Source organism: Phoca vitulina, unplaced genomic scaffold (assembly GCF_004348235.1).
Source record: "Phoca vitulina isolate PV1807 unplaced genomic scaffold, GSC_HSeal_1.0 scaffold24, whole genome shotgun sequence".
NCBI lineage: Eukaryota > Metazoa > Chordata > Mammalia > Carnivora > Phocidae > Phoca > Phoca vitulina.
Window position 1 is genome coordinate 8,613,126 of NW_022589727.1, and position 26,187 is coordinate 8,639,312.

General features: G+C 40.6%; 1 protein-coding gene across 2 annotated transcripts in view; it reads right to left on the reverse strand.

The window, feature by feature from the left end:
- The window catches only part of MAPRE2 (microtubule associated protein RP/EB family member 2), a 150,632-nt gene that overhangs the window by 91,389 nt on the left and 33,056 nt on the right, over positions 1–26,187 (reverse strand). The window contains exon 1 of one of the 2 annotated variants that reach the window (XM_032421384.1): positions 2,267–2,568. The exons of the other annotated variant lie outside the window; for it this stretch is intronic. Within the exon in view, the coding sequence (XP_032277275.1) occupies positions 2,267–2,385 (119 nt within the window). The 5' untranslated portion in view covers positions 2,386–2,568. Of the gene's footprint in view, positions 1–2,266; positions 2,569–26,187 lie in introns of those variants that run through there. 2 annotated transcript variants of the gene reach the window in all.

Sequence of the window (26,187 nt, forward strand, 5' to 3'; positions counted from 1 at the left end):
AGCCTGGAACACTTCCTGGATAGAAACACGTCTCACATTTTTCCTTCCCCTAATGCCCCTCCAAAAAAATAAGTGGTAGTTACACCACGCTGGCCATCCACTTTGAAAGCAAAGCAGACCAAAGAAAACCTAAGGTGCGTCTGTCTCAGCATACACCCTTTGTATAATATAATACCAATACAACTTTGGAGGATTCCTTCTTCATTTAACCTATGACACCTCTCACTATGGTGTCCAGTAATCCTATTACGTAAAATACAAATGCAATAATGCTCTTACTGACTTAAGAATTTCTCCAGTCCTTTTATTTAAATTCAGTTTTTTTCCTTTCGTATAATTTCAGGGCCTCAGAAAACAAACTGGAAATAATTTAGGAAATGAAAATAGATTGAACTGAAAAGGTAACTAAGCTTTTACTTTAAAGCAATATTTTATCACCAAAAGGTAGCATTTAACCTTACCAACCAAGTCATTTTCCACTGCCATTTCACGTTTGTTCATATGACTAATAAAACCCAACTAGGCAACTTCCTTTGGCCTATGTGGTAAAATTCGAACCCCGTCTTAAAAGCAACTGCTACTTACGTGGCAGAGATTAAATCATTGAAGAGACAAGGTCTTCAAATTTATTACCTATACGAACAGTGTAAATAAGTGAGGTTTAAAAACAATTCCGGGGTTTTGGTTTTTGTTTTTAAATTCTATTTCAGGCTTTGGAATGTTCACAGAGAAAGGTGGATGAGTAAGGGATAGAAGGGACCTAGTGTTCCAATCACAAGGATCTCCAAAAGAAGAGTCCCAGACGTTGTGCACCAATTTTGGTTTATATTAAGAGAATAACAAGCGCTTGGACTCTGTAAGGATGCCATGTCAACGTATTAGTTGGAATCATAAGGCATGAGATTTTGGTGACCTCATGGGCACAGCCAAAATTAACTCCAAGTATTTATATAACTGCCAGAGACGACAGGGCAAAGGTTGCTTATAAATTTTTCTTTTTGAGTCAGCAAATAGGGTTTCTTTGGTCGAAGAGAGAGGAAGTGGGGTACTTTGGGTCCTGTTTTACAAATATATCATATTTACACACACTGAATATTCTACCCACAATACCAGCTGAACGTTTAGATGAAGACATTAAAAAAAAAAAAAGAGTTATTTCCTGTTGCTCACTAGCTGAGAGGATGCGCTTTAGAGGTATGTGTGCTCTGCCTGGAAGCAAAAGCATTGTTAGTGGTTATCAAGGTAACATTTAAAAATAACTACCCCAGTACAAAAGAACTTCAGAGGAAATATGAGGGAAGCTATCAGTCTCCCTTCAAGTCTGGCCTTGAGCTGCATTAGAATCTAGCTGCATTCTCCATTACATTGTTATCCTTATCAAACAATGCAAACAATTTTAATGAGCTTATCTACTAGAACATATTGCCAGATATGCTAATGTAAAAATGATGCCAACCATACAGACCGACTCATTAATCAAAAAGCTCACAATACAATGACCAAGATCAGTCCCATCCTCAAATCAGACCTCGGCAAAATAGCAGGAATTACCTTCCTACTGTTTAAAGAAGGGCGGGCTCCCCCACCCATGCGGAGGCTATAAACTCCTAAGAAAATGCATAACGGCACCGGGTTTTCCTCAGGGCCACTGCAGTCCAGTCTCTTTCTAATAAACCATGGGTTCTATGGAGAAAATTTTGGTGAATGTCTGACACTGTGACCTCTGCTGTCAATCCTTGCACCAATCAGCGAGCAGAATTCTTACAAAGCTCCATCAATCTGGCGGTTTAACATCACAGACTGCAGCTTAATCTAGAGGATTCCATCTTTCCTGCACACACACCAGGGCGAGCGCAAACATTTTTCTCGCCATCCTCCTGTTCCCTGCCTTTAGGCACAGCCTATCCAATGGGTCCTTTAAAATCTAAAGGAAAGGAGGAAAGGAAGTGCTACTGCCTGTCTCCCTTTGGAGAGGGGAAAAAATTGCTTGCATTTTTATCAGTGTGGAAGGAAGGAGATGGAAGGAGACCCCTCGCAGGCAGCAAACCTATTCACAAAATGCTCTCCATCTGCATTCGTGAAGCCTCAATGCATAGCCAACATGACACATGGAAAGAGACAGCAAATGATCACAAGCGCCCTGGCGAACGCACGTCTGCAGCCGGGTCCGGGCGCAGTGTCCGCTCCATTATATAACGGGCCGGATTTCCGCGCGCCCCCGCCGAGCTCCCCCGCCCGGCGCCGCTCCCGGTGCCAGCCCCATTACCTGTAGGAACGCTCCCCGCGCACTGTGTGCTTCCGGAAAGGAATGATGGTCCCGTTATCCTGGATGATGTCGTTGTTGTTCTCGCCATTTGGGGACAGGGTTTGGGTCGGACCAGGCATTGGCGCACTCCCGAGGAAGGGAACAAACCGCGGCGGGCTGGCTGGTGAGGAAGGTGGCTGCGTCTCGTCTTCCCGCTCGCCTGCTCCTCGCGCAGACCGTGCCTGCCTGCCGCCTGCTCGCTGGCTCCCTTCTCCCCGCTCGGCTCCCGCCCCGCCCTCCTGCGTCCCGCCCTCCCGGCTGCTGACGTCAAAGCGCCGGCAGCAGCACCGGGTCACGTGGCCGGGCCCGTCACCATAGCAACGCGCTAACTCATCACCTCTCCTCAATTCGCACAGGGCCGAGGCGTGACCACGCGAGCAGCTCCAGGCAGGCACCGGGGCAGGCCTACATCTGGCATGTAAAACCCCAGGCCACCCCCAGCCCCCCTCACAGACTCGCCTCGTCTGAAAACCAGCTCTTCCTCTAACCATTTCCTTTCCGACCCGCGCTCCGACTGCAGCTGTGTACACAAAAGAACGATTCAGGCAGAGGGGTGTGGGAGACCCTTTAACTCCTTCAACACCAAGTTCTTAGAGCATTCAAATTAAACTCGGTCTGGTCGCAAAAAAATATACAAAGATCTGGTGGCCTGCTCCAGAAAATGTACCAGACTAAGGGGATTCAGACACCCAACCTCCTCCCCGAAAGTAGCCCCAAACCTGAAAACCTAAGAGGAAGCTATATTTCCTTCTAATCAATGCAGCCTTTACCTTAATAATGTGAAGATTAAAGATTGCAAATGAAGAGATTTTTCTGCAGAAAAGAATCCTCAAAGGGTTTTTTTATTAAAAAAAAAAAATAGCCACCATTTTAGAACATGATGGTTACCCAAGGCTCCCCAATTCAAATTCTTAAACTGCCTCTTGATACAGATAATTAACTCGTCATTTATTTTATTTTCATTTGAATTAAACGAGTCAACACTCAATTTAGTATTTGGAAGCTCTCAACATTCTAGCTGTTCTATATCATTGCAGTGTAGTTTTCAAATACACTGGCCATGAGACAGGTACGATTAGCATCATCCCTGTTTTAAAATGAGTAAACTGGTGAGATTAAGTAACTTGCTCAAGGTCACAGAGCTAGGAAGTGGTGAACTGGAACATCAAAATGACACGTTTTCAATGTGATTGGACAGTACTGATCTATATTTAATGTGAGCTCATAAATATAGATCAAAAATCAAGTACTTTATGTACACTCTCAACATGACCACTGTGAAAAGAGCTGTGAACAGAATTGCTAGTACTAGGCAAAGTCGATGGATTAGATTATAAACTCTCAACAGACCCCAGATGCATCCATTACTTTCCTCCAGAGAGAAGAGAGTTTAAAGCATTCTCTGCTTATCAAAAGTGGTCTCCGACCTCTTGTGGGGTGAGAAAGGAAGAACTGGGGTATAAAGGACAGCATTCATATATGTAGCAGAAAGTACAAGGCTCATCCCTTCACATCACTGTGTGGTTTATCAGCTTTATCATTTTGTGGTATAGATATTAAAAACAAACAAACAAAAGCAACCCTGTCATTCCTGACAATTCTCCAGCCTATCTCCCTGGTAATAAGTTATTTCTGGCATCAAGCTTCTAGAATTAGAATCAAATAGTTCACAGCCCAGATGGTAATGATAATCTCAAACAAGGGGGCCTTTTTTCCCATTTTATATTCCTTTTTTAGGCATCTTAATAATTTTATTTTTCTGCCTTTCCAGTGGACTTACAGTGGACAAGTTGATTTTTTTATCCATATCTCAGCTTACATGAGATTTTTTTTTCCCCCTCATACAGTAAGGATCTACTTCGGACCTAAGACTTGCAAGACACACAGATAAATATAAGTAAAAGATACACTGCACACTGAACTAAAGAGGCTTGAGATGTAGTCATCACTATGAAGATCTACAGTTCCTCTTACTATTTCTGTTACTGGCCCCCATGGTTGTCAATTTCCTTACTAATTTGTTTCCTTTCACAAAAGCTTCCCCTTTCTTTGGGGATAGTCTGAAGGTAAAAAGTGCAGTCTACAAATCAAGTATTTGTTTTCAAAGTACATCCTCTCATTTTGGGTTCTTTAGTACCACTTACTTCTCCATGATCTCATATTTAAGTAATATATATGACATAACCGGTGTTATCATGGGGACTAAATTTGTGAAAATTTGAATGTATAGCTCATTGGCTATATCAGCTTATTTTGTGGAGATAATACTCCCACTGTTTCTACGCTGCTCATGAAGGAGAGGACTATGGCCAACAATTTGGGTTGAGGGGAGGGGTGGTGAGTCAGGTGAAAGAGGTATCTAAGAGTCCCTGTAAATCTTCCTCTAAGACTGCTGTGAGTCACGTTACTATCAAGGGACCCAGAGAGCTCCAGAGACCGGTGATTACCCTCTGAGACACTGGGGTAACCGGGGTAATAATTTGAAAATGCTAAACAGATGTGTTTTCATTCCTTTCCCCATAAATCAACTAGGCTGGCAACCATTCTCCTGTTTAGCCCTAGGGAAAAGGAGAGGGCAAATTTCACTTTGGGAAGGAGGATGTAGGACACAGGGAAAGTGCAGAAAAGGCAGGAAGGTGGAGGAAAGAGTACTCCTTCCAAATCCGATTGAGTATAGGAAGGAGATGAAAGGTGGAAAAAGCAGGTCCCCAAAGAGAGATATTAGAGAGGTTTGGCTTTGGTCTCAGCCTTAGGGCCTTACTTTGACCCTTTCCCATTTGAGACTCTGAGAAATAACCACCTCAAGGAGTATCTCCCCACCACCTCCCTCCCCAGTTGGGCAAGGTAAGCCCCAGCACAATAAAGACTAAAATCAGTGGCTTGGTATGGCTAGGCAGAAGGGTTAGGGAGAGGGAAGGATGTCTAAAAAATTGAACAATCACCCAAGAACTGGAGCTATTCAAAGACAGTTGAAATTGCAAGAGGCTATAATTCTAAGAATTGGCAAGTTTAAAACCATTTGTTTCCCCACCTCTCAGCAGGGTGAGGACAGTCACATAGATCAATTATAGAAAAAATAACTATGCTAAAGCAGCTACGAACATCTGATTCTGGATTAAGGTTTTGTCTTATGTACATAGGTGTTTCTAAAATAAATTATATGCAGACCATACATCTCCAACTGCCCTGTGGAGAAATGGCTCCTCTCATCAAGCATCATGATTAAAATTGGGGCTCTGGAGCCAGGCAGACCGGGGTCCCCTGCTTGGTTTCACTACATGCCGGCTGTGTGAGCTTAGCAAGTTGCTTTGCATCTTCAAGATTTGGTTTCTTCATTTTCCTCACCTAGAAAGTAGGTGTAATGGTACTGGTTTCATACGGTTGCTGTGGAGATTAATTTACAGAATATATTGAAGGCAGTTAACATAGTGTCTGGCATATGACAAATGCTCTGTAGTAGTAAATGTTATTTTAAAACAACATGTAAGGCATACTCTTGTGTATTAGGAGCTGGTACGATAAGAAGAGAAGTCGCAGGCTTGGTCCTCGAAGAACTCATAGGGTTGTAGTGAGCAAGATAAAAATACCAGCAATTATGATACAACGTAATGCTGTAATAATAGCACCATATAGGGTGATATAGGCCTATAGAAGATGAGCACCTAATTCAGAAAGGAAATTAGGAAGTGTGTCTGAAAAGTTCCCCTGAGGAAATATCACCTAAGCCTAATGAGTAATAATTATAACCTTTTTTGTTCACTTCCTGTGTGCAAGATAGAATATAAGATCCTTTAGGGTAGGAGCTCCAACTGTTTTGTTCACTGCTATCTCTGCAGCTCCTAGAATGGAGCCCGGCAGCCAGTAGGCACTAAATGAATACATAATTCATTCAGTTATTCAATAAATACCTAATTTGATTCTCACAAAAACCCTAATGACAAAATTGAGGCAAAAAGAAGAAAAGCAACTTGTCCAGTATTGGACATCAGGTTTTCTTAGCCCCAAAGTTCTGATGCTCATCCATTAGGCTGTGCGGCATTTAAAATAGAAATGGTAGTGTAGGGGGAAGATAAAGGATTTCTCAAGCAGATATACTTACGTACAGAGATAGGAAAGGATGTGAGGTCTCTGGGAAACAGCAATTTGTTTAGTATGGACCAAGAGCAGGTTACACAGGAGATAGGGCAAGGACCAGGTACAGAACAGTGCCACGGCCCAGCTAAGGAGCTTGACCTTAATTCTGAAGGTGTTTCAGAACCATGAAGTGCGGGGCGCCTGGGTGGCTCAGTCCTTAAACGTCTGCCTTCGGCTCAGGTCATGATCCCAGGGTCCTGGGATCGAGCCCCACATCAGGCTCCCTGCTCCGCGGGAAGCCTGCTTCTCTCCCGCTCCCCCTGCTTGTGTTCTCTCACTGTCAAAAAAATAAATATTAAAAAAAAAAAAGAACCATGAAGTGCTTTAGGGAGAGAAATTAATGGTGAAATTTGCACATCACAAAGGTCTGATGCCAGTAGTGTGAAGAATGTATCAGAGAAGACTAAAATGAGTCCGTGATGAAGGCCTAAATTCAAACAGTGGCCAAGGGGCTGTAGAAGAAAGCAGATCTAAGCTCTTCAGAGTATCTCTAATGGTTAGAATTTTTTGACTAACTGGATGTGGGCACCATCACTGATGGAGGTTATGGGTGGGTAGTGAAGGAGAAAGACATTTCAGATGAATCCCAAGTTTACGGCTTGGGTGACCAAGTGGATAATGGTATCATTTATCAAGCTAGGAAATACAGATTGAATTGCCCTTCTGGAAGAAAGGTTCTCAATGTGTTTGGACATTCAGAAGTACTTCTAGGACATCTGAGTGGTGAGAATGAGCAGTTACTGGGCTTCACATAGCAGGTGTTCATTAAATATTTGTTGACTAAGGGAATATACGGGTCCTTGAGTTTATTTGGTATTTTTGACTTGGAGATACATTGGATTTGGAGGAAATTATCGCATAGGTGATAATTGAAGCAGTGGATGTTGGTTTCCTCAGAGAGAAAGAGAAGGCTTGGCATGGAACTCTTTAGAAGCCCAGGGATACAAGATAAGCCTGCAAAGGAAGACTGAGGAGGATTTTTGCCTGGTGGGGCAAATCAAAGAGGGAATGGTTTTGCTCTGCCCAAGAGAGAAACAAATTTTAGAGAGAGGTCTCTCAGGCCAAATGTCATAAAGTTTGAATCCTATAAGGGCAGAGGAGGGTTTCCTGGATTTGGTGAGGTGTTCTCAAAGATATTTTTTAAGAGGTTGTCTTAAGTCTGAAGAAAATAAATATTCAAGTAGGGAGAACTGGAATTCTCTGCAAAATCACTCATATTCTGACTAATCCAAGATCTTCAAAGGAGGAGGAGATATTGAACCAAGGTTCATACATACTATTGGAAACTAACTAGAATCAATGAGTATTTGCACTAAAAAAAAAGTTCCCAGCAATATCCCTTCAGTATGTTCATTAATGAGTACCTTTTAGGCACCAGATGAATGGACCCTTCTTCTGAGCTCCCATTCTAGTGGGGCCATGACCCCCCCCATTGCTAAAACAAATATTTAAAATGCACGCTTACAGAGCAGGATCACTAAGGCAGACCCGGAGGACACAGAGCCATGAGAACAAGCAAAAAAGGGAAACCATCAGATGTCTCAAAACACAGGTCACTCAAGGAAGATGGAACTGGGCACCAACACAGATTTTAATTTTCAGAGTTCCTAGGCTATAGCACAATCACGTTTCTCTGGAGACTTCAGCCAGTGAGCACGCCAAAGTCACTGTCTCTCGGTGGCTCCGACATGCGAACAGGGATTTTGCATCTTGGATTTGAGAAATCCAAGAGACGATAGCAGAGAAGATATGAAATCATTAGCCAGGAATGGATGTTCATCTTGATTCCATCCCAGAAGCCCCTACTCCTCACAAATGCCTTTCCAGGTGAAAACATGTTCACTGAAGCTGTCAAAGGCATTCACAGCTGTCACAGCACTTTAGATGGGGGCTTCCTTAGATTGTTATCACCTCCGATTGCAGACAGGATTCCACTTAGCAGTCACATCGCTGCCCTGGGACAAGTAATTTCTCCCATGTGTATGTTCCAGGACATTTTCCAGTAGAGAATGGCAGGGACAGGTTATCAATCAAGGGCTTAAAATATGTTCCACATCCAAAATGATAGCAATGGAATAAATATACAATTAACCAGCCAGTGGTGCTGGCCCTGACATTGCATGGGTGGCATAGAAATGTATTTGGGCTTGGTTCTGGTCTTGTTCACTGCTTTTAACCCCAAGGCTAGCATATTTTATTAGTTCTTTCTTTAGATCTGATGAGAATTTTAGGGTATGTAGATGCCTCCTGGTTTTTAGTAATAGCATTTTACTTAAAATTGGTGGATTTCCCCCCACATGAAGCCCCCTTCAAGGACAACCTAAAAGGTGTGCTCATCCATGACTGACTTTTGAGACTGTAGATTACTTATCAGCCATATTTTTATAGCTATGCTGATATGTTCATGCAGAATTTTGCAAATGTCCTCCCTATCTGCTAGTAAAATAGCAAGGTTTCTGTAATGTCAAGACACAGAACAGGCCACTGCCTAAGATGTCTCTGTGTGCTGGAGTTTTCTAATTTGCTTTTCCTTGGATTTTTCTCAAGCTTGGACTTAATTTTGTGGAATAATTCATAGAACATGATGGGAATGTAATTTAAAAACACTCAGAGCATTATGATTTCTGTAATCATTCAATCAAACCTGTGCAATGTGAGGTTTCAGTCTATTAAATAAAAATGTGCTTTTGAATTATACCAGCTGGTTGAATTTAAGAGCCTTAAATATGTTTTCCATAAAAACACAATGTTATAAATGTTAATTGGAGAATGTATTAAGTATCACAGAAATCTAGAAAATAGAGTAACCATGCCTGGGGAAACAGGAAAAGCTTCACCAAGGTAGTGATATTTGTATCAGTGCTCAATCATTCAATAAATAGAGCACCTACTATGTGCCAGAAACAATTCTAAGCACTGGAAATACAGAAATTGACAAAACAGACAAGATTCCCTGCCCTCATGGAACTTACACTTGAGTGAATGTGTATGTCATGGGATAGAGGAGTAGTAAGAGAGGAGTTCAGAGAGGTAACAGAGGGACCAGAATGTACAGGGCTCTGAATGGCCATTGTAAAGAGTTTGACTTAAAACCAAAGTTAGAAACCATTTATTTGTAGAAGTGTTAGCAGCATCTGCTGACAGAGATGTGGAATTTTAACAATGACAACAATAGCAATAGCAACACCTAACATTTATTCAATCCTTTTTAATGGGCCAAGTGCTATGCTTTAATTGTGCAGGTATTTTAGTCCTCAGAAACTTATAAGGAGCGATTTTAAATCTCCCTTGTCAGAGGAGGTAACTAGTTAAAAATAACTTAGCCTGATCACCAGCCAGGAAGTGGCAAAGCCGGGCAGGAACATACCTGCCAGGTGTCAGTCGTCATTCTTATTCACTAACAACAACCTGCCTTCTAAAACCTGGGTGTAAGAATGCAGAATCTAAGGTTGGGGAATAGCAGGGATGAGACATCAAACATCAGAAGGACGTGGAGGCAAGAGACTGCTGCCCTGAAGGCAATTAACTCGGTCTAGAGGGTAGGGAGGTAAAGCGGTACAGAAGAGCACCATCCATGGGACTAAGGGATTGGAAGAAGTAGAAGGATAGGAATTGAAAGTTATGGGTCAGGAAAAGACTGGGGGGGAGGGGTAGGGAGGAAGAGATACCAGGTTAGTAGTATATATGATTAATAGAGAAAAATAATTTTCTTACCCTTATTGATAGTAATTAACTTTTTTTCCTGAACAAACCTCAACTATCAATGCCCATTTCTTTGATGTCTTCTGGAGGGGAAAGAAGACTACAGGCATTTTTTTTTTTTTTTTTGGGTACTTGTTTCCAAAGTTAAATCTACTTTCATTTTCACTATGCCAAGATTGTTGTAATTCAACCATCCAGCTACAGACATGCCTGTTTGAGTGCTCTTACGGAAATGTGTCTGAGCCCAAGTTCATGAAATTCCTTAATTTCCTTCCCCTATTTTATTTCCATGTTTAAACTGAGCACATCTTGTTGAACTGACTGGGTAGGACAAAAGGCATCTTGGGCTCAACTGGGTGGCAAGAGAAACGAAGAGACTGTGGGTACCATTAACAAATAATCTTCCAGAAGGCTCAGAAGCTCTCAAGAGAGGATTTCCTTAGGGCTCCCCAAAGTCAACTAACCCATTTGGTTTTATTTCTGACTTTGATATTAAAAAGTTCAAACTGAGTCAAGGGACTAACTAATATAAATGTGAAGCCAGGAGCCAGGGTACACGGGTGGTGAAGAATAGTAGTTCCAACAGATATCAGTGGCCTTCAGAGTTTCAGAGGCGCCCAGAACTCAGGCTACCAATGGCAACCAGGGACACTGGGAGGGTGGGTCTTCCGGAGCCTGGGGCTTCTCTGTCAAGTCTGGTGTACACGGCAGAACTGTGGCTCACTGATGTCTCCTCTACAGTGGAGAACATGAGGCCAGCAGCTGCGAAGCAGTGTGAGTAATGGAAGAGAAATTCCCCAATTTCTGACCTCATCCAAATAAAATTTTTAAGAAGAAAATTAAAGAAGCTAGTTCATTAAAAAAAAAATGCAACTGGAAATCACAGAGACTAAGTTTCTATCAGAAATGGTTTAATTAGAGCCTATACTTTGTTTATTCAAGGGCTTATAAGGCCAAGTACCTTCATGTCAATTCACATTTACTGAACATCTACAGAACATGAAGGGTTCAACTACAGAGTATAGCACATGAAGACAAAAGACCTTCAACTAGCTTCCATTTAATTTCTCTATGAAGTTATCAGATTCTTAGGAAATACAAAAGGATCTTAGTCTTAACAACATATGGAAAGCCACAATGAGTTAATAGTCAGCTGACAGAACTACAGTCAATTCTTGGGACTAGCTCTCCTACACCGCCTGCCTCTCATACCCTCCCCAAACCCCTAAGTCCAGTCTTCGGTGGGGGGGGGGATCCTATCAGCCTTCAAGGATGCAATGGGATCATTATAAACAAGAAGCAATGGCATGTCTAGTGAGTTTTTATTAGTCTTGTCTTTCCATCCTTCTGGGAACTATTCCTTCAAACCTTATGATTCTAGTAGAGTTTGACAATTATAATATTCCATCTTCTTGGCCCTAAATATTGGTTGAGTTAGGCCTATGATCAAGCTATTTAGGATATTTCCCTAGCATTTAAAAAACATTAAAGCTGTAGTGTGTGTGTGTGTGTGTGTGTGTGTGTGTGTGTGTGTGCTGGGGGCGGGTGGGGGGAGAGATAATACCCTCCTTACTGAAGATATCACTTTAGAATTGAGAAAATACAGTATAAATTGTGGGGCAGAAATAAAAGGCATCCAAATCAGAAAGAAGTAAAACTGTCACTATTTGCAGATGACATGTTACATAGAAAACCCCTGAAGACTCCATGAAAAACCTTAGAACTAATACATGAATTCAGTAAAGTTGCAGGGTAAAAAATTAATATACAGAGCTGGTTGCATTTCTATACACTGATCAACTATAAGAAAGAGAAATTAACAATCTCATTTAAATGGCATCACAAAGAATAAAATACCTAGGAGTAAATTTAACCAAGGAGGTGAAAGACTATACACTGAAAACTCTAAGACCCTGATGAAAGAAATTGAAGACACAAATAGGTATTCCATGCTCATGGATAATATTGTTAAAATGTTCATACTACCCAAAGCAATCTACAGATGTGATGAAATCCCTAATCAAAGCTTCAATGGCATTTTTCAAACAAATAAAAACAAACAATCCTAAGATTTGTATGGAATCACAAAAGACCCAGAATAGACAAAGCAATCTTAAGGACAAAGCTGGAGACATCATACTTCCTGAGGTCAAACTGTATTATAAAATAGTACTAATCAAAACAGTATGGTGCTGGCACAAAAACAGACATACAGATCAATGGAATGAATAAGAGAGCCCAGAAATAAACCTATATATATAGGTTTTTTTAAAGATTCACTTATTTTAGAAAGTGTGCATGGTGGGGGTGTGTGTGTGAAGGGGGCAGAGAGGCAGAGGGAAAGAAACTCAAGCTGACTTCCTGCCTAGCACAGAGCCCCATGTGGGGCTCCATCCCACAACCCCAAGATCATGACCCGAGCCTAAATCAAGAGTAGGCCACTCAACCGACTGAGCCACCCATGCTCCCCATAAGATTAATTTATGACAAATGAGGCAAGAATATACAATGGGGAAAGGACAGTCTCTTCAATAAATGGTGTTGGGAAAACTGGACAGCTACATACATTAGAATGAAACTGGACCCCTACCTTATACCATACAGAAAAATGCATAATAGATTCCAGACTTAAACATAAGACATGAAACCTTAAAACTCCTGAAGGAAACATAGGGGTTAAGCTCCTTGATGTCAGTCTGGCAATTATTTGTTGGATTTGACACCAAAGCAAAGGCAACAAAAGCAAAAACAAAGAAGTGGGACTACATCAAACTAAAAACCTCCTGTATAGCAAAAGGAAACCATCAACAAAACGAAAAGGCAACCCATAAATAGGAGAAAATATTTGCAAGTCATATAAATACGGGGTTATATATAAAATATATCTATATATTTATATATAAAATAAATAAGGGGTTAATATCCAAAAAATATAAAGAACTCATATAACTAAATAGCAAAAAATAATCTGATTTAAAAAATGGAGAGGAACTAAAGAGACCTTTTGCCAAAAATGACATACAAATGGCCAATAGGTACCTGTAAAGGTGCTCAGCATCACTAATTATGAAGGAAATGCAAATCAAAACCATGATGAGGAATCACCTCACACCTGTTAGAATGGCTGGTATCAAGAAGATGAGAAATAAGTGTTGGCGAGGATGTGGAGCAAAGGGAATCCTTGTCCACTATTGGTGAGAATGTAGATTAGTACAGCCACTCTGGAAAACAGTATGGAGTTTCCTCAAAACGTGAAAAATAGAACTACTCTATAATCCAGCGATTCTACTTCTGGGTTGTTTATGGGAAGAAAATGAAAACACTAACTGAATAAATATCAGCACCCTATATTCATAGCAGCATTGTTTACAATGGTTAAGACATGGAAGCAACGTATAATGTCCACAGACAGGTGACTGGATAAAGAAAACATGGTATATTCTCCCCCCAAAGTGGAATATTATTCAGCCATAAAAAATTGAGATATATTGCCATTTGGGACAACGTGGACGGACCTTGAGGGCATTATACAAAGCAAAGTAAGTCAGACAGAGAAAGACAAATACCATATGATCTTACTTGTCTGTGGAATCTAAAAAAACCAACCAACCACAAATCCGAGATAGAGAGCAGTAGGAGGTAGGTAAAATGTGTGAAGGGAGCCCAAAGGTACGAAGTTCCAGCTATAAAATAAACAAGTCCTGAGGATGTAATGTACAACATATTGACAATAGTAATATTGTATTGTGCATTTGAAGTTGAGGGAGTAGACCTTAAAAGTCCTCATTTTCAAAAAGAAAAAAAAAAACCAGTTGTAACTATGGTGATAGATACGAACTAGACTTATTGTGATCATTTCCAATATATACAAATATCAAATCACTGTGTTGTACACCCAAAACTAGTACAATGTTATGTCAATTATATCTCAATTTTAAAAAAGAAAATATAGTATAAATTGTATATTTACTGTATTTTGCAAGGAGAAGTAGAAAGAAGTCATAGTTTGGATTAACAGACTCAAATTTGAATCCAGATGCTGGTCCTTAAAAGTTGGTAAACTTGGCAAATTACTTCTCTTAGCCTCAGCTTCATCCATAAAATGGGGTATACTAAGATTCACAAGGTAACACTTTGAGATATAAAGCTAGTTTTTGCTTTATCTACTGAGGCCATAATTGTTTACCCTTTTCCCTTCAGAGGTTTGCTCTATTTCTCCTCCCCTTGAATCTAGGCAGGCCCTGTGGCAGCTTTGAGGAATAGATTTTGAGCAATAGATTTTATTGGCATTAAAATGATGCCAGCTAGTTCCTAGCCTAGACTTTACAATGACTAGCAGGTTTTGCCTTGTCTCTTGGAAGCCAGCTGCCCTATAACAAGTTTAACTCTCCTCTATCACCATGCTGTGGGAAGTACAAGCCATGTGGAGAGGCCCCAGAGGAAGAGATCATGGGGAGGAGGAGGGAAGGAGAAGGAGTGATAGGGAGGGGTGGTGAATCCACAGAATTCCAAGGCCCGTGACTGAAGAAGCATCCTCTGGCCCCAGCCACCACAGCTCATGGTGACCCACTATGTGGATCAGGGATAAATTGCCTAGCCAAGACCTTCCTGAATTCCCAATCCACAAAACCTTGAGCTGTAACAAAATCGTTAAGTTTGGGCATCATCTGTTATGCAGTAATGTAGATAACACCAACGCCCTGTTGGTTCTCTATTGCTGTGTAAGGAATGACTTAGTGGGTTAAAACAACAGTCATTTATTATCTTTTATTCTGCAAGCTGACTAGACACACTAGGTGGTTGTCACTTATGATCTTTTGTGCATTTGTAATTAGAAGGATGGCTGACCACCGAAGTCATCTTAATGGCTTCCTCAGCCTCACAACTGGTGGTCGATATTGCCTTTTGGTTGGGACCTCAGCTGGGGCTCTGGTAGAACATCTACAAACACCTCTCCCCATGGCTTGGGCTCCCTCACAGCATGGTGGCTGGATTCCAAGCATGATCATCCCTAAAGAACAGGCAAAAGAGCATCGGGTTTCAGAATCTACTCTTGGAAGTCCCAAAGCATAACTTCTATCATACTTTGCTGGTCCAGGGAACCCAGATTCAAGAAGGGATATTGACTCCAACAGAATCATAAATGGGAGGAATGTCAATATCACACTACAGGAGAAACATGTGGGGGGGGGGAGCTATTGTGGTAGCCATCTACGAAAAATACATTCTGCCACACTCACCCTGTTCTACCTCCTTAACTCCCCATGTCCTCCACACAGGGTTGTTAAAGAATTTAAGGGCTGGGGGGGGGGGGGGGGGGGGGAAACAGTGCTCAAGTACTGAGTTTCAAAATACACTTTAATGCCCATGGCATGGAGAAAAACCTGAAGAAAAATTTGTGAGCCTCAAAAGTCTGATTTTCAAGTATCAAAGGCTTAAGATTCTCGAAAGATTCAGAACTTAAAGTTCATGCTATAAATCACAAGACCACATTACTAGTTGGAGACTGTTGAGGTAGGAGGCTGGTGAGTGTCCCTGAGAAGGGATCCTGCCCTCTCTCCTATTCCCAGGCATGACTCAAGTCAATTTGGGGATTTGCAAGTAGAGGGAACCTGTCTTTTGCCTTGTGTCTGGAACCCTCAGGGAGGGGCAAAGCCACACAGAGCTTTCCAACCCACAACACAGGAACAAGAGGGGACAGATGTCAGTGAATGGCTTAGCAGGATACGGATTTTTCTGCAGAGGCCAAATATTTCTGGAGAGGGAGAACATACCTGGCCCCAAGTGGTAGTGACAGAAACATCAGCAGAAAATAGACATCGTCTGCTGACCAAGCACGTTTCCCTGAGGGAAAGTTGCCATGAGTGCAACTCAAAAAATCAGATCTCCATTCAGGTTTCCAGAAGCACCTTGTAAAAATGTGGTGTGGTGTCTAGTCATCACCGCACTCCCTCACTTACTGAATAAGCAGACCAGAGGCAGAAGCAGAAATTAGGCTGGCGCCCTTGCTTTGGATGATGCACAGTGCATTTAATGAGGAAGCTTCTCCTTTACTTGGCTCCCCACCCCTTGTCACCTCTCCTGCTTGAACTGGACCCAAATCCAGCACTCAGTTGTGACGCCTCAGCATCTTTGCCCCACCCCCACCCCGTCTCTCTGATTTGGTCACCATATCTGTTCATTTCAGTGAGACATGAACCATGGAGACACACAGGTCCCTCCCTTTTCTTCTGCCACTCCTCACATCCCACTGCCCACCTACTACTTCATGCCTAGATTATGAGACTCTTGAGAGGTTTCCTCGCTTCCTTACATACTTATTTCTCAAGGCTTCTGATCTATCACCCCAAGAGCTATCTTTTGTCCCTTCTTTTTCAAAGGTCTTCACTGGTTTCCTCTCACTTTCAGGATAAACATTCAAAGTTTTACTTTGGATACTGAAGTGCCCCAATACAATCTAACTAGCCTGAGAAACCTATCCCTCACCATATATAGGAAGTGTGGGATTTAATTTGGTTACCTCTTAACCTGGCATGCTAGTTCTGCCTCCTGGTATCAGCATGAGAAAAGACTTCCCTGTGTGTAATAAGCAGAGAAGAGCCTGTAAATATTTCTATTTTGAATCCTTCACATACACTCTTGTAGAGATAGATTCTTCCCTGTGATTATTGCACTGGGCTAAGTTCAGTGGGACTGCTAGACCTCTCAGCTACCGTTTGAAAATAACTTCAGCTTGCCTCACGATAAAGGGAGGAAGAGGATAGCAGCAACTCAGATCAAATGAATTATGATGTAAATGTAACAGTATCTGAGTTGTCCTCTCTTTAGAGTCCCTGTCCATCCAGAACATTCAGGACGAGGAGAAAAGCCAGGAACATTCATCTACCATCTCATCTTCACAACGGCACTGACTAATCAGATTACATCATGAAAGTCGGAATCCCTGTTTTCAGCAAATTAAAATATCGGCTTAAAAAATTCATAGGCAATTCTTGCTTGGAAGAAATAAGGAAGCATAGTGTTGCTATTTCCTACGTTCAAAGCTATGCAGAGGGGAAGCTCTGAGGCTGGGTGACAAGTCCAAGAAATGTTTCTCTGGCCGGTCACTTACATTGGGACACAACCTGTTGAGCAGCAGTCTCGCATTCTGCATGCAAAACACTCGACTCTGGGTAAAGTAAATCTTCCCACAAGTGGTCTCCTCCCACGTTCACATTACTTGAGAAGAGTTCCTGAAGATTGGACAAAGCTCTGTGGAGCTGAGCCAATAAACTTCACAGCAGTTATGAAACAGATGCAAATCCACGCTTAGGTCATGCCTTGTGCAAATACTATATAAAGGACACATTCACGTCGAGAAAAGCAACGTGGCTTTGCTAATGCTGGTCAAGATGAGCAGCTTGATTTGGCTAAGATGACTGAAGAAACTCTTTGTGGGGGCGGCGGGGGAGTGGGGGGTTGTTTCCTAATTAGGCGATTCTGGGATGTATAGTTAACCTGGACTACTTTCCAGATTTTATTTTCTCCAATCCCCCTCCCTCCAAGCAAAAAAATAATTTACTTCCCTCTTCTAAATCTATCGCTTTAGCCATTCACAACATGGAAGGCAAGAACCCAACCACAAACCAAAACAAAAACAATCTGACCTTTCAGAGCTTTTTCACACTGATTTTTACCTGGCAAAACACAATGCCCTCCAGCAAGGGAAGATGTTGCCATCCGAAATATTACATTTACTGAAAAGATCTTTTTCTGATTCCCCTTGAATATCAGTCAGGCAAATGTGAGAGCCAAGTTTTCTGTGTGATTTTACACATAATTATCCATCTCTGCAAAATGGGAAATGGAAGCTCAGTGAACTTTTGGATTCTGTTTGAGAGATCTTGAGAAATTTTATTAATCTTGAGATTGTTTCCATTACTAAAGCAAAGTTATACAGTTCTAGGAATTGAAGTAGATTTGTGTAAAATGCTTTGTTCTATTGCAGTTGGAAAAAGGTGGCATTTTAGTCGGAAGGCCTTCAGCAAATAATTGGAACAGATAATCCATGAGTGAGGAAGGGTGTCAGGCTGTGAACGAGGAGGAGGAGGACCTGCAGAGTGCATAGTTTACGAAAAGGTTTGGAAAAGAACTCTAGTCTTCCCAGCTTTGACTTAGGTGTTTAAAAAACTTGTCGTAAATAGGATAAAGTAAATAGGATCAAGCCCAGAAGTTGCTAAAATCCCAGCTCGGGGTAGCAGAGCAGGATTAGCAGCTCACTGAAAACTCAACTATTCAGAGCCCTGGAGTTTTGAGAGCTTCTAATGCAGTAAAACCTGGCCTCCTCCCCTCCAGCCACAAATCCAATCACTGCCAAGACAGGACAGAGCCCGTAACCACTGTTAACCTGAAGCATCCGATTCTTTGTTGATATGAAAGTTTTGACCAAACAAGTGCTATTTGGCTTACTCTTTCCTGTGGTCCACTGTGGTTGTGTGATGTATTTGACACTTATGATTAAATGAAAAAAAATTTGGGTTATCCCATTATGACAAATAGTTGACCGTATGACAAGTATCACTTAATAATATGGCCACATTTTCATTTCTTGGCCAGCCTAGAGAAATACTACTACTGGATAAGGAACAGCAAAGCAGCAGGAAGTGTAACAAGTATATTATCCTGGGTGTCATTTTGTCCATAGCTTCAGTTCAGATTACTCTCATCAAGGAGTCTGAAAATATTATACATCTTTGCTTTATTCCCTTAAAACAAAAACAAAAACAAAAAACCCATCCTGTTCAATTATCTACCAACCATCAAATCCTATCCATTCTTCTCCAACTGCCTTTCAATTTTTCTTTGTTTCCATAATCATGTCACCTGAGCTACAGGCAAATGTGAAAACTTCCAAGAATCCATCTGTGCTGTCCTTTCAATCCTCTTAACATAGGGGACTATTTGTAATTTGTGGAATATGCAGAAGAATTGGAGGACACACAGAATGCCTAGTATTAAAAGCAAACATCTCTTACTACTTTCCCTTACCCCTAGTCCCATTTTAAGTAATGAATCTTTTTGAACTACTGTTTTTAATTCTTCTGGGGTTACAATTGTAGTTCTAAAAATTCAGGTATGTTCTATTCTTAATGTATCAACACAGTATTTTCTACTATGAAAGAAATTCAACACTTCTATTGCTTCTTGCCTCTTTCAATTATTGGTAATATTTTGAATTATTCCAGTGGTTACCATTACGACTTTAAGCTACGTTCTTAAAATCCTATTTCTTGACTCATTCCAAGGAGCATGACCTAGCGACTCACCATTTTAGGTCTCTTTGTGAACTTTTCTGCTTTTAATTTGCATGACTCTACCATTAGGTCTCCTTTATCCTTAATATTTACATTATGTTCTATGACTGTATTTAAGGCTTCCTTGTTTTTTTTTTTTTGTTTGTTTTTTTTTTAAAGATTTTATTTATTTATTTGAGAGAGAGAGAATGAGAGACAGAGAGCATGAGAGGGAGGAGGGTCAGAGGGAGAAGCAGACTCCTCGCCGAGCAGGGAGCCCGATGCGGGACTCGATCCCGGGACTCCAGGATCATGACCTGAGCCGAAGGCAGTTGCTTAACCAACTGAGCCACCCAGGCGCCCCTAAGGCTTCCTTGTTTTGACTATAGATTGCTTCTAAACTTGAAGTCTAGTAAATGGCACTTATGATTAGGTCATTTCTTCTTCTTTCCAAAAATCAAGTGGTGTCACCTTTCATAGACAAAGAAATATAATCTCATTACATCTTGCAATCAGAAGAATATTCTTACAAAACCATCGAGGTCAAATGGATTATCTTTCCACAGGCCATTAATTGTTCAAAAGCATGCCTCATTTTAAGATTAAAGTTGAATCTTACTTTATGTATTTGACCTATCTGTATCTACATAGTTTTCCTAGAGATTTTAACTATTTTTTCTGAGAGAAAAAACCTATAACTATCATTGTATGATAAAGAACACTCAGATTTGAACTCTAAATTTATAGTAGAATCTGACTTTTTTCTGCAAGACCTTCCTCATGGAACCCACTAATTTAGGCCAGTTGCTTTGCTGTTATTGCTGGGCATCTTGGTGTTTCTTATATTTGGACTCCTTTAGTAGTTCCATAGTTTTTGGATGTTATATTAACATTTATCTTTTTCCTCTCCTCTTTTCCTAGACTGTATCTTCAAGTTGTTTGAGAAGAGGAGTAACATTTTCAAGGCTTCAGGTCAGAAAATGTCTACTTGCTCTCATACTTTATTGATAGTTGGGCTGGGTACAGAATTATAGTTCCAAAATCCATTCCCTCCAAGCTTTGAAAGCCTGGTTCTATGGTCTCCCAGCTTCCAACACTATGTACCAAAGTTTATGCCATTCAGGTGATCACTCACTCGTGTTGGTAATCTTCTCCTCGTCTAACTTTCCACCCCAGAAGCTCTAAGACGTTCTGTCTGCTGAAATTTCACTGAGATGGGTAAAGGGTTGGCCTCTTTTAATCTGAATTTTTAGGCCTTTCTTTCCAATTTGTTTTTTCCTTTAAAGACTCCAAACTACGTTGGAATCCAGATCATCCTTTCAGATCTCTCAATATTTTTCACTTTTTTTTTTTTTTTTTTGCTTTATGCTCTGGAATACTGTGTCAACATTCAAAGCCTTTCCCTTGATTTTTAATTTGCAAGAACTCATGTTTTCTAATCTCATCTTATCCATAGCAACTTTTTTTTTAAGCAAATGGGTAGTGGAGTTTGATGAATGCAATACTTTTCATTCAAAGGATAAATTTTTTGTTTTCTTCTATTCTCAGAATTATTTCATCTGGATTACAATAATTCTTTGAATTATTTCAACTGTTCTTTTCCCATATTTTTGTCTTAAAAATTTTTTTTAGTTAGCAATATAATCCTATCTCCTTTCCATGTTCTAGAAGTTTGTCAATTTCTGATCCTTACTCCTGTTTCCAGAATTGCCATAATTTTTTTTCTTTTTAAATTATTTCAATTGATGATCTGGAGAGAAGGGAAGCAAAACTAGGTTTTTAGACTACCATCTTAGAATTCAATGTTTCTAGGAACACCTGGGTGGCTCAGTCGGTGAAGCATCTACCTTGGCTCAGGTCATGACCCCAGGGTCCTGGGATTGAGTCCCGCATCGGGCTCCCTGCTCAACTGGGAGCCTGCTTCTCCCTCTGCCTGCCACTTTCCCTACCTCCCTGCCTCTCTCTTTCATGCTCTCTCTGACAAATAAAATCTTTAAAAAAGAATTCAATGTTTCTAGATTATTTGCATTGTGTACAGTATTTCCCACTATCTAAAATACAAAGTTTAAATACAAAGCTTAGACAACTTATCTGCTTTTGGGACTCAGAACTATTTGACCCTCATTTATCTTTCTCCCTTAATCCTCCAGTAATCACGTTAAAGAATCCGTCATCCCCTCCTACCCTCCTTGAAATGGTTTATGGTGTTCCTTATACCTTATGACTGGTAACTGGGATGGCCTTTTTCCTCCTCCTTAATCCATATTTTACAAAGTAGGCTCAGCTCAAAGTCCACCTCTTCTGAAGCTTTTATGACAATCCCAGGATAGCCAAAATTCTGTAATATTTAAAACCATTTATTGAGTTCCATCCAAGTGAATTGTTCTTTGTGTCAGCAATATCACTTTTTTCGACCAGAATTCTCTACCATTTTTACCCTGAAATCTAAAATAACTTTACTTAAATGGAATTACATTGAAAAGCAAATGCTTCATGTTTCGGTATCTTCCCATACAATAAAATATTGAAGTTTTGATGAGATGCAGCTTCGGGCAGAAGACACGAACAGACATTTTACCAAAGAGGACATACAGATGGCCAACAGACACACGAAAAGATGCTCAACATCACTGATCATCAGGGAAATGCAAATCAAAACTACAATGAGATATCACCTCACACCTGTCAGAATGGCTGAAATCAACAACACGAAGAACAGATGTTGGCAAGAATGTGGAGAAAGGGGAACCTTCTTTCACTGCTGGTGGGAATGCAAGCTGGTGTAGCCACTCTGGAAAACAGGATGGAAGTTCCTCAAAAAGTTAAAAATTAAATTACCCTATGATCCAGCAATTGCACTACTAGGTACTTACCCAAAGAATACAAAAATACTGAAGGGATACATGCACCTCGATGTGTATAGCAGCATTATCTACAATAGCCAAATTATGAAAAGAGCGCAATGTCCACTGACTGATGGATAAAGATGATGTGATATATACACAATGGAATATTACTCAGCCATAAAAAATCTTGCCATTTGCAACGACATGGATGGAGCTAGAAAGTATTATGTGGAACAAAATAAGTCAAATACCATATGATTTCACTCATACTTGGAATTTAAAGAACAAAACAAATGATTATAGGGGTGGGGGGGGAGAAGCAAACCAAGAAACAGACTCTTAACTATAGAGAACTGAAGGTTACCAGAAGTGGGGAGGGGTTGGAGGATGGACAAAATAGGTGATGGGGATTAAGGAGGGTACTTGTTGTGATGAGCACCGGGTGTACATCAGAAACTAATATTACACTGTGTTAACTGGAATTTAAATAATTTAAAGAAACAAACAAACAAAAGAAACAAATTTAATGGTGTGCCTGAGTTAGGCAATTTCTTAAATTCTGTTTTGAGCAGGAGGCAAGAGTGATAAGATATTCTTATTTCAAGACACCTTTCTAAAAGAATGGTTTTCCTGGTTAGGGGCAATAACATCCTTACACAACATTCCAAGCACTCAATTCTTATTTTTTGCAAAGTTTTTCTCTAAGGCGGGCACTGGAAAAGGGTGTGAATGGTTCAGTCCAGCTTGTAAGTCAAAGCAATGTGTGAGTGGCATTACCTCACACAAGTCTGAAATGTAGCACTCCGCAAGAGCAAAAATAAAGTTGGAAGCACAAGAATCTCATGAGAGAAACTCTATCAAGTAGATATTATGTAGCCTAGTCATTGCCTTGAAAAATCATAACAGAACACATTAGCATTTTGAATCATCATGGTCCAGTAAAGGACTAACACCATATTGCAAAGCAAGAGTATGAAGTATTGGAAAATAAAAAATCCTCATAACCAAGAATTTAGTTCTCTAGGGAGGCACTGAGACTTATCTTGACCTTTACTGTTCATGTTCCCTAACGTAGTTTGATATTAACCTGATAATCTGTGATGCATTTGAATTGCTTTTTGAAGAATGAAACAGGACTAACTTTAGAACAGAGGCAAACATGTCAGTGCATGCATCTTAAGCAGAATGATATCTGAGGTAAGCAAGGCTGAAAATCTGTCATCCACAGTACAAGTCGCTGAGCAACCTCATGTCAAGGCGGTTTTATAGATTATGCAGAATTCAAGAAGCATAAATTAAGTGCCTAATGTCTGGGAGGGGAATGATAATTAAAATAGAATGTATCATCTACTTTTCTTTAGAAGATCATGTTTTGGAAAAATTACATGTGAAAAAACTTAAAATCCAAGGTAATACCCACTCTGGAATTCTATAGTATAGTAATTATTCTCAGGGAATGTGGGAACACACAGGTATGAGACTTCCAGTCAGGGGTATTTAACCAGTTAAGATCTGTAAGTTTAAAACCTACCAAACTTCGCTTTGAAACAGACTCCGTAAGTCAAACAATAGCAGGTTGGAATAATAATAGGATGTCAATTTTATAGAGTGTCCTAGAGACCTTAACACTATAATCATGAATATGTGTGGCAGCATGGAAAACCTGTGACACAAAATGACATGAAAAGACAGTACACTGACGTATGCACAAGGTATTGTTCCAACTATGTGAAATTATGTGAATGAGGACTAGAAGGAAAAGAAAAATAAATTGCTAGGGTAGACTTACAGGTGATTTGCTTTTCATGATTTCTACTATTATTTTAAATAACGGAAAACTTGGAAATACTACAGAAATAGAACATCAGAGGTTAAGACATTTGAGAAGAAAGGCAGGCAGCACCAGAACTCTGGGAGATGTTAGATTCATCTACCATACTTCTCATGAGATACATCAGAAGTATACATAATTACCAAGTAGTTTGACTTTCGCCTAGATGGTAACTAAGATGATGGTATAGCTCTGTTTCTTGAGTCATTTTAATTCAAACGATCAATTGTACATCTTCCATGGCACTAGTAATTGTATTTCCACGAAGGGGTAACCTATGATCAACATAACTGAAACGGGGGGAGGGTGAGGAGGGCAGGCAAGCAGGCAGAGGAGGAATACAGGTACAACTTCTGAGATAATCAGAATTAAACCGATGCACAGAGAATCTGTCTTTTGCCTCCTATAACCTCTATTTCACCTCCAATCCTACCCTGAAGGTTTTCTGCTTCTCTGGTAGTTCCCAACACTGTTATCTAGCTGTGAGTACTGCTTGTGGAAATAGCTTTGGATTCACACCTGCTTGGGTACTAATCTTGCCGCTACTACTTACTAGCTAGGGGCCCTGAACAAGTTTGTGAGCTCTCAAACACATTTATGACAAGCATAAACAAATTTCACAGAGGACATATAAAGACAAACCAATTTCCCGTAAGACATCCTATGTGAAGTTGCTCTTAGAGTACTTATGCTCTGTAGTCATGAAGGAAAGTTTGTTCTCTCCCTATCTTTTTCTTCTCTGTCGACAGGACTCTGGTATTCGGGTGTTAGACTGTTGAGGTAAACTGAAGGTGAATCCTCCTCGGCTGTAGGCGGCTTTCAGATCTTACTCCCTCCCCCATACTCACCCTCACACAGACCAGAATCCCTAGGCTGTAACCAACTTGATGGCAGAATGAGGCCAGGCCAGACTTGTTTGGACATCAAAGACCAGAGGAGTTTCCTGGGTTGGCTCTATTTGCAAGCTGTGTTTAAAATTTCAGTTCTATCTAATCTGGCTTCTAGAGCTGGCTGCCCAATACAGTAGCCACCGACCACATGTGGCTGTCCACATTAAGATTAAAGACTTAAAATGCATAGGAACCGTTCATAGTCCCATTTCAAACGCTCAGTGGGTACATGGCTAATGGCTATCAAATTAGGTGGCATAGATATAGAACATGATCACTGCAGGACACTTAGAAATCTGCTCTAAAGTTCTGAGGGTATCAGTGGGAATAAGAAGTATCCTAGGCTTGGTGCCCATCATATTCATTATTTTTCATCTCTCAGACTGGAAAAACAAACTCCCATGGCGACGGGGGTCGAAGAAACACTTGATTAGGGGCCTCAACATACACAAGCATTCCAGGCACGGCCTAGGGGACATCAATAGCATTCTTTTCCACATACCACAGCCCACTTGTAAAGTGATAAGGTAGGTCAACCTCAGAGTAAACTTAGTGACATTTTGCTAGCAAAATGAATAGTACTTAACCAAATCCTGGCACTCTATGCAAAAAGGCTGAAATCTCTCTAGATCCATCCATATTGTTGCAAAGAGAATTGCTGAATCACTATATTGTACACCTGAAACTAATCTAACACTGTATAGTTAACTATACTAGGATTTAAAAAAAAAAAAGCAGAAATCTCCTATTGATATACAACATTGAAGGTTTGTTAAGCAACTGGCAGTTTTATTTCTATGCAACAGAGTAGTTGGCAATCCAAGTTTGTGAATGGAAGGAGAGAAGACACCAAACTACTCAAACTGTTCAGTTTCCCTTTGAATTCAACCAATCAATCGTTCATTAAGGCTGGTCCCTAATAATCTACTTTGTCTACAGGGGGCCCTCACGAGTTACCATCCTCGCAGTAATCGCAAACAAGTCCTAAACCAAACATTTGCAGCCACTCATTTGGCACCTACAACCTTTCCAACAAAGCATTAGCCCATTTTAAATGTATTGTCCTCGTGATCAATTTTCAGGTTTCTCCCAAAAAGGAGCTCTTTAGGAAGTTTTCATCTGCTCAGGTGCATGTGCCTCATTTGGACTGCTTGCTGAGCCATGCTGGGGGACAAGGGGCTCTACCTAGAAGATCAGCACAACTATA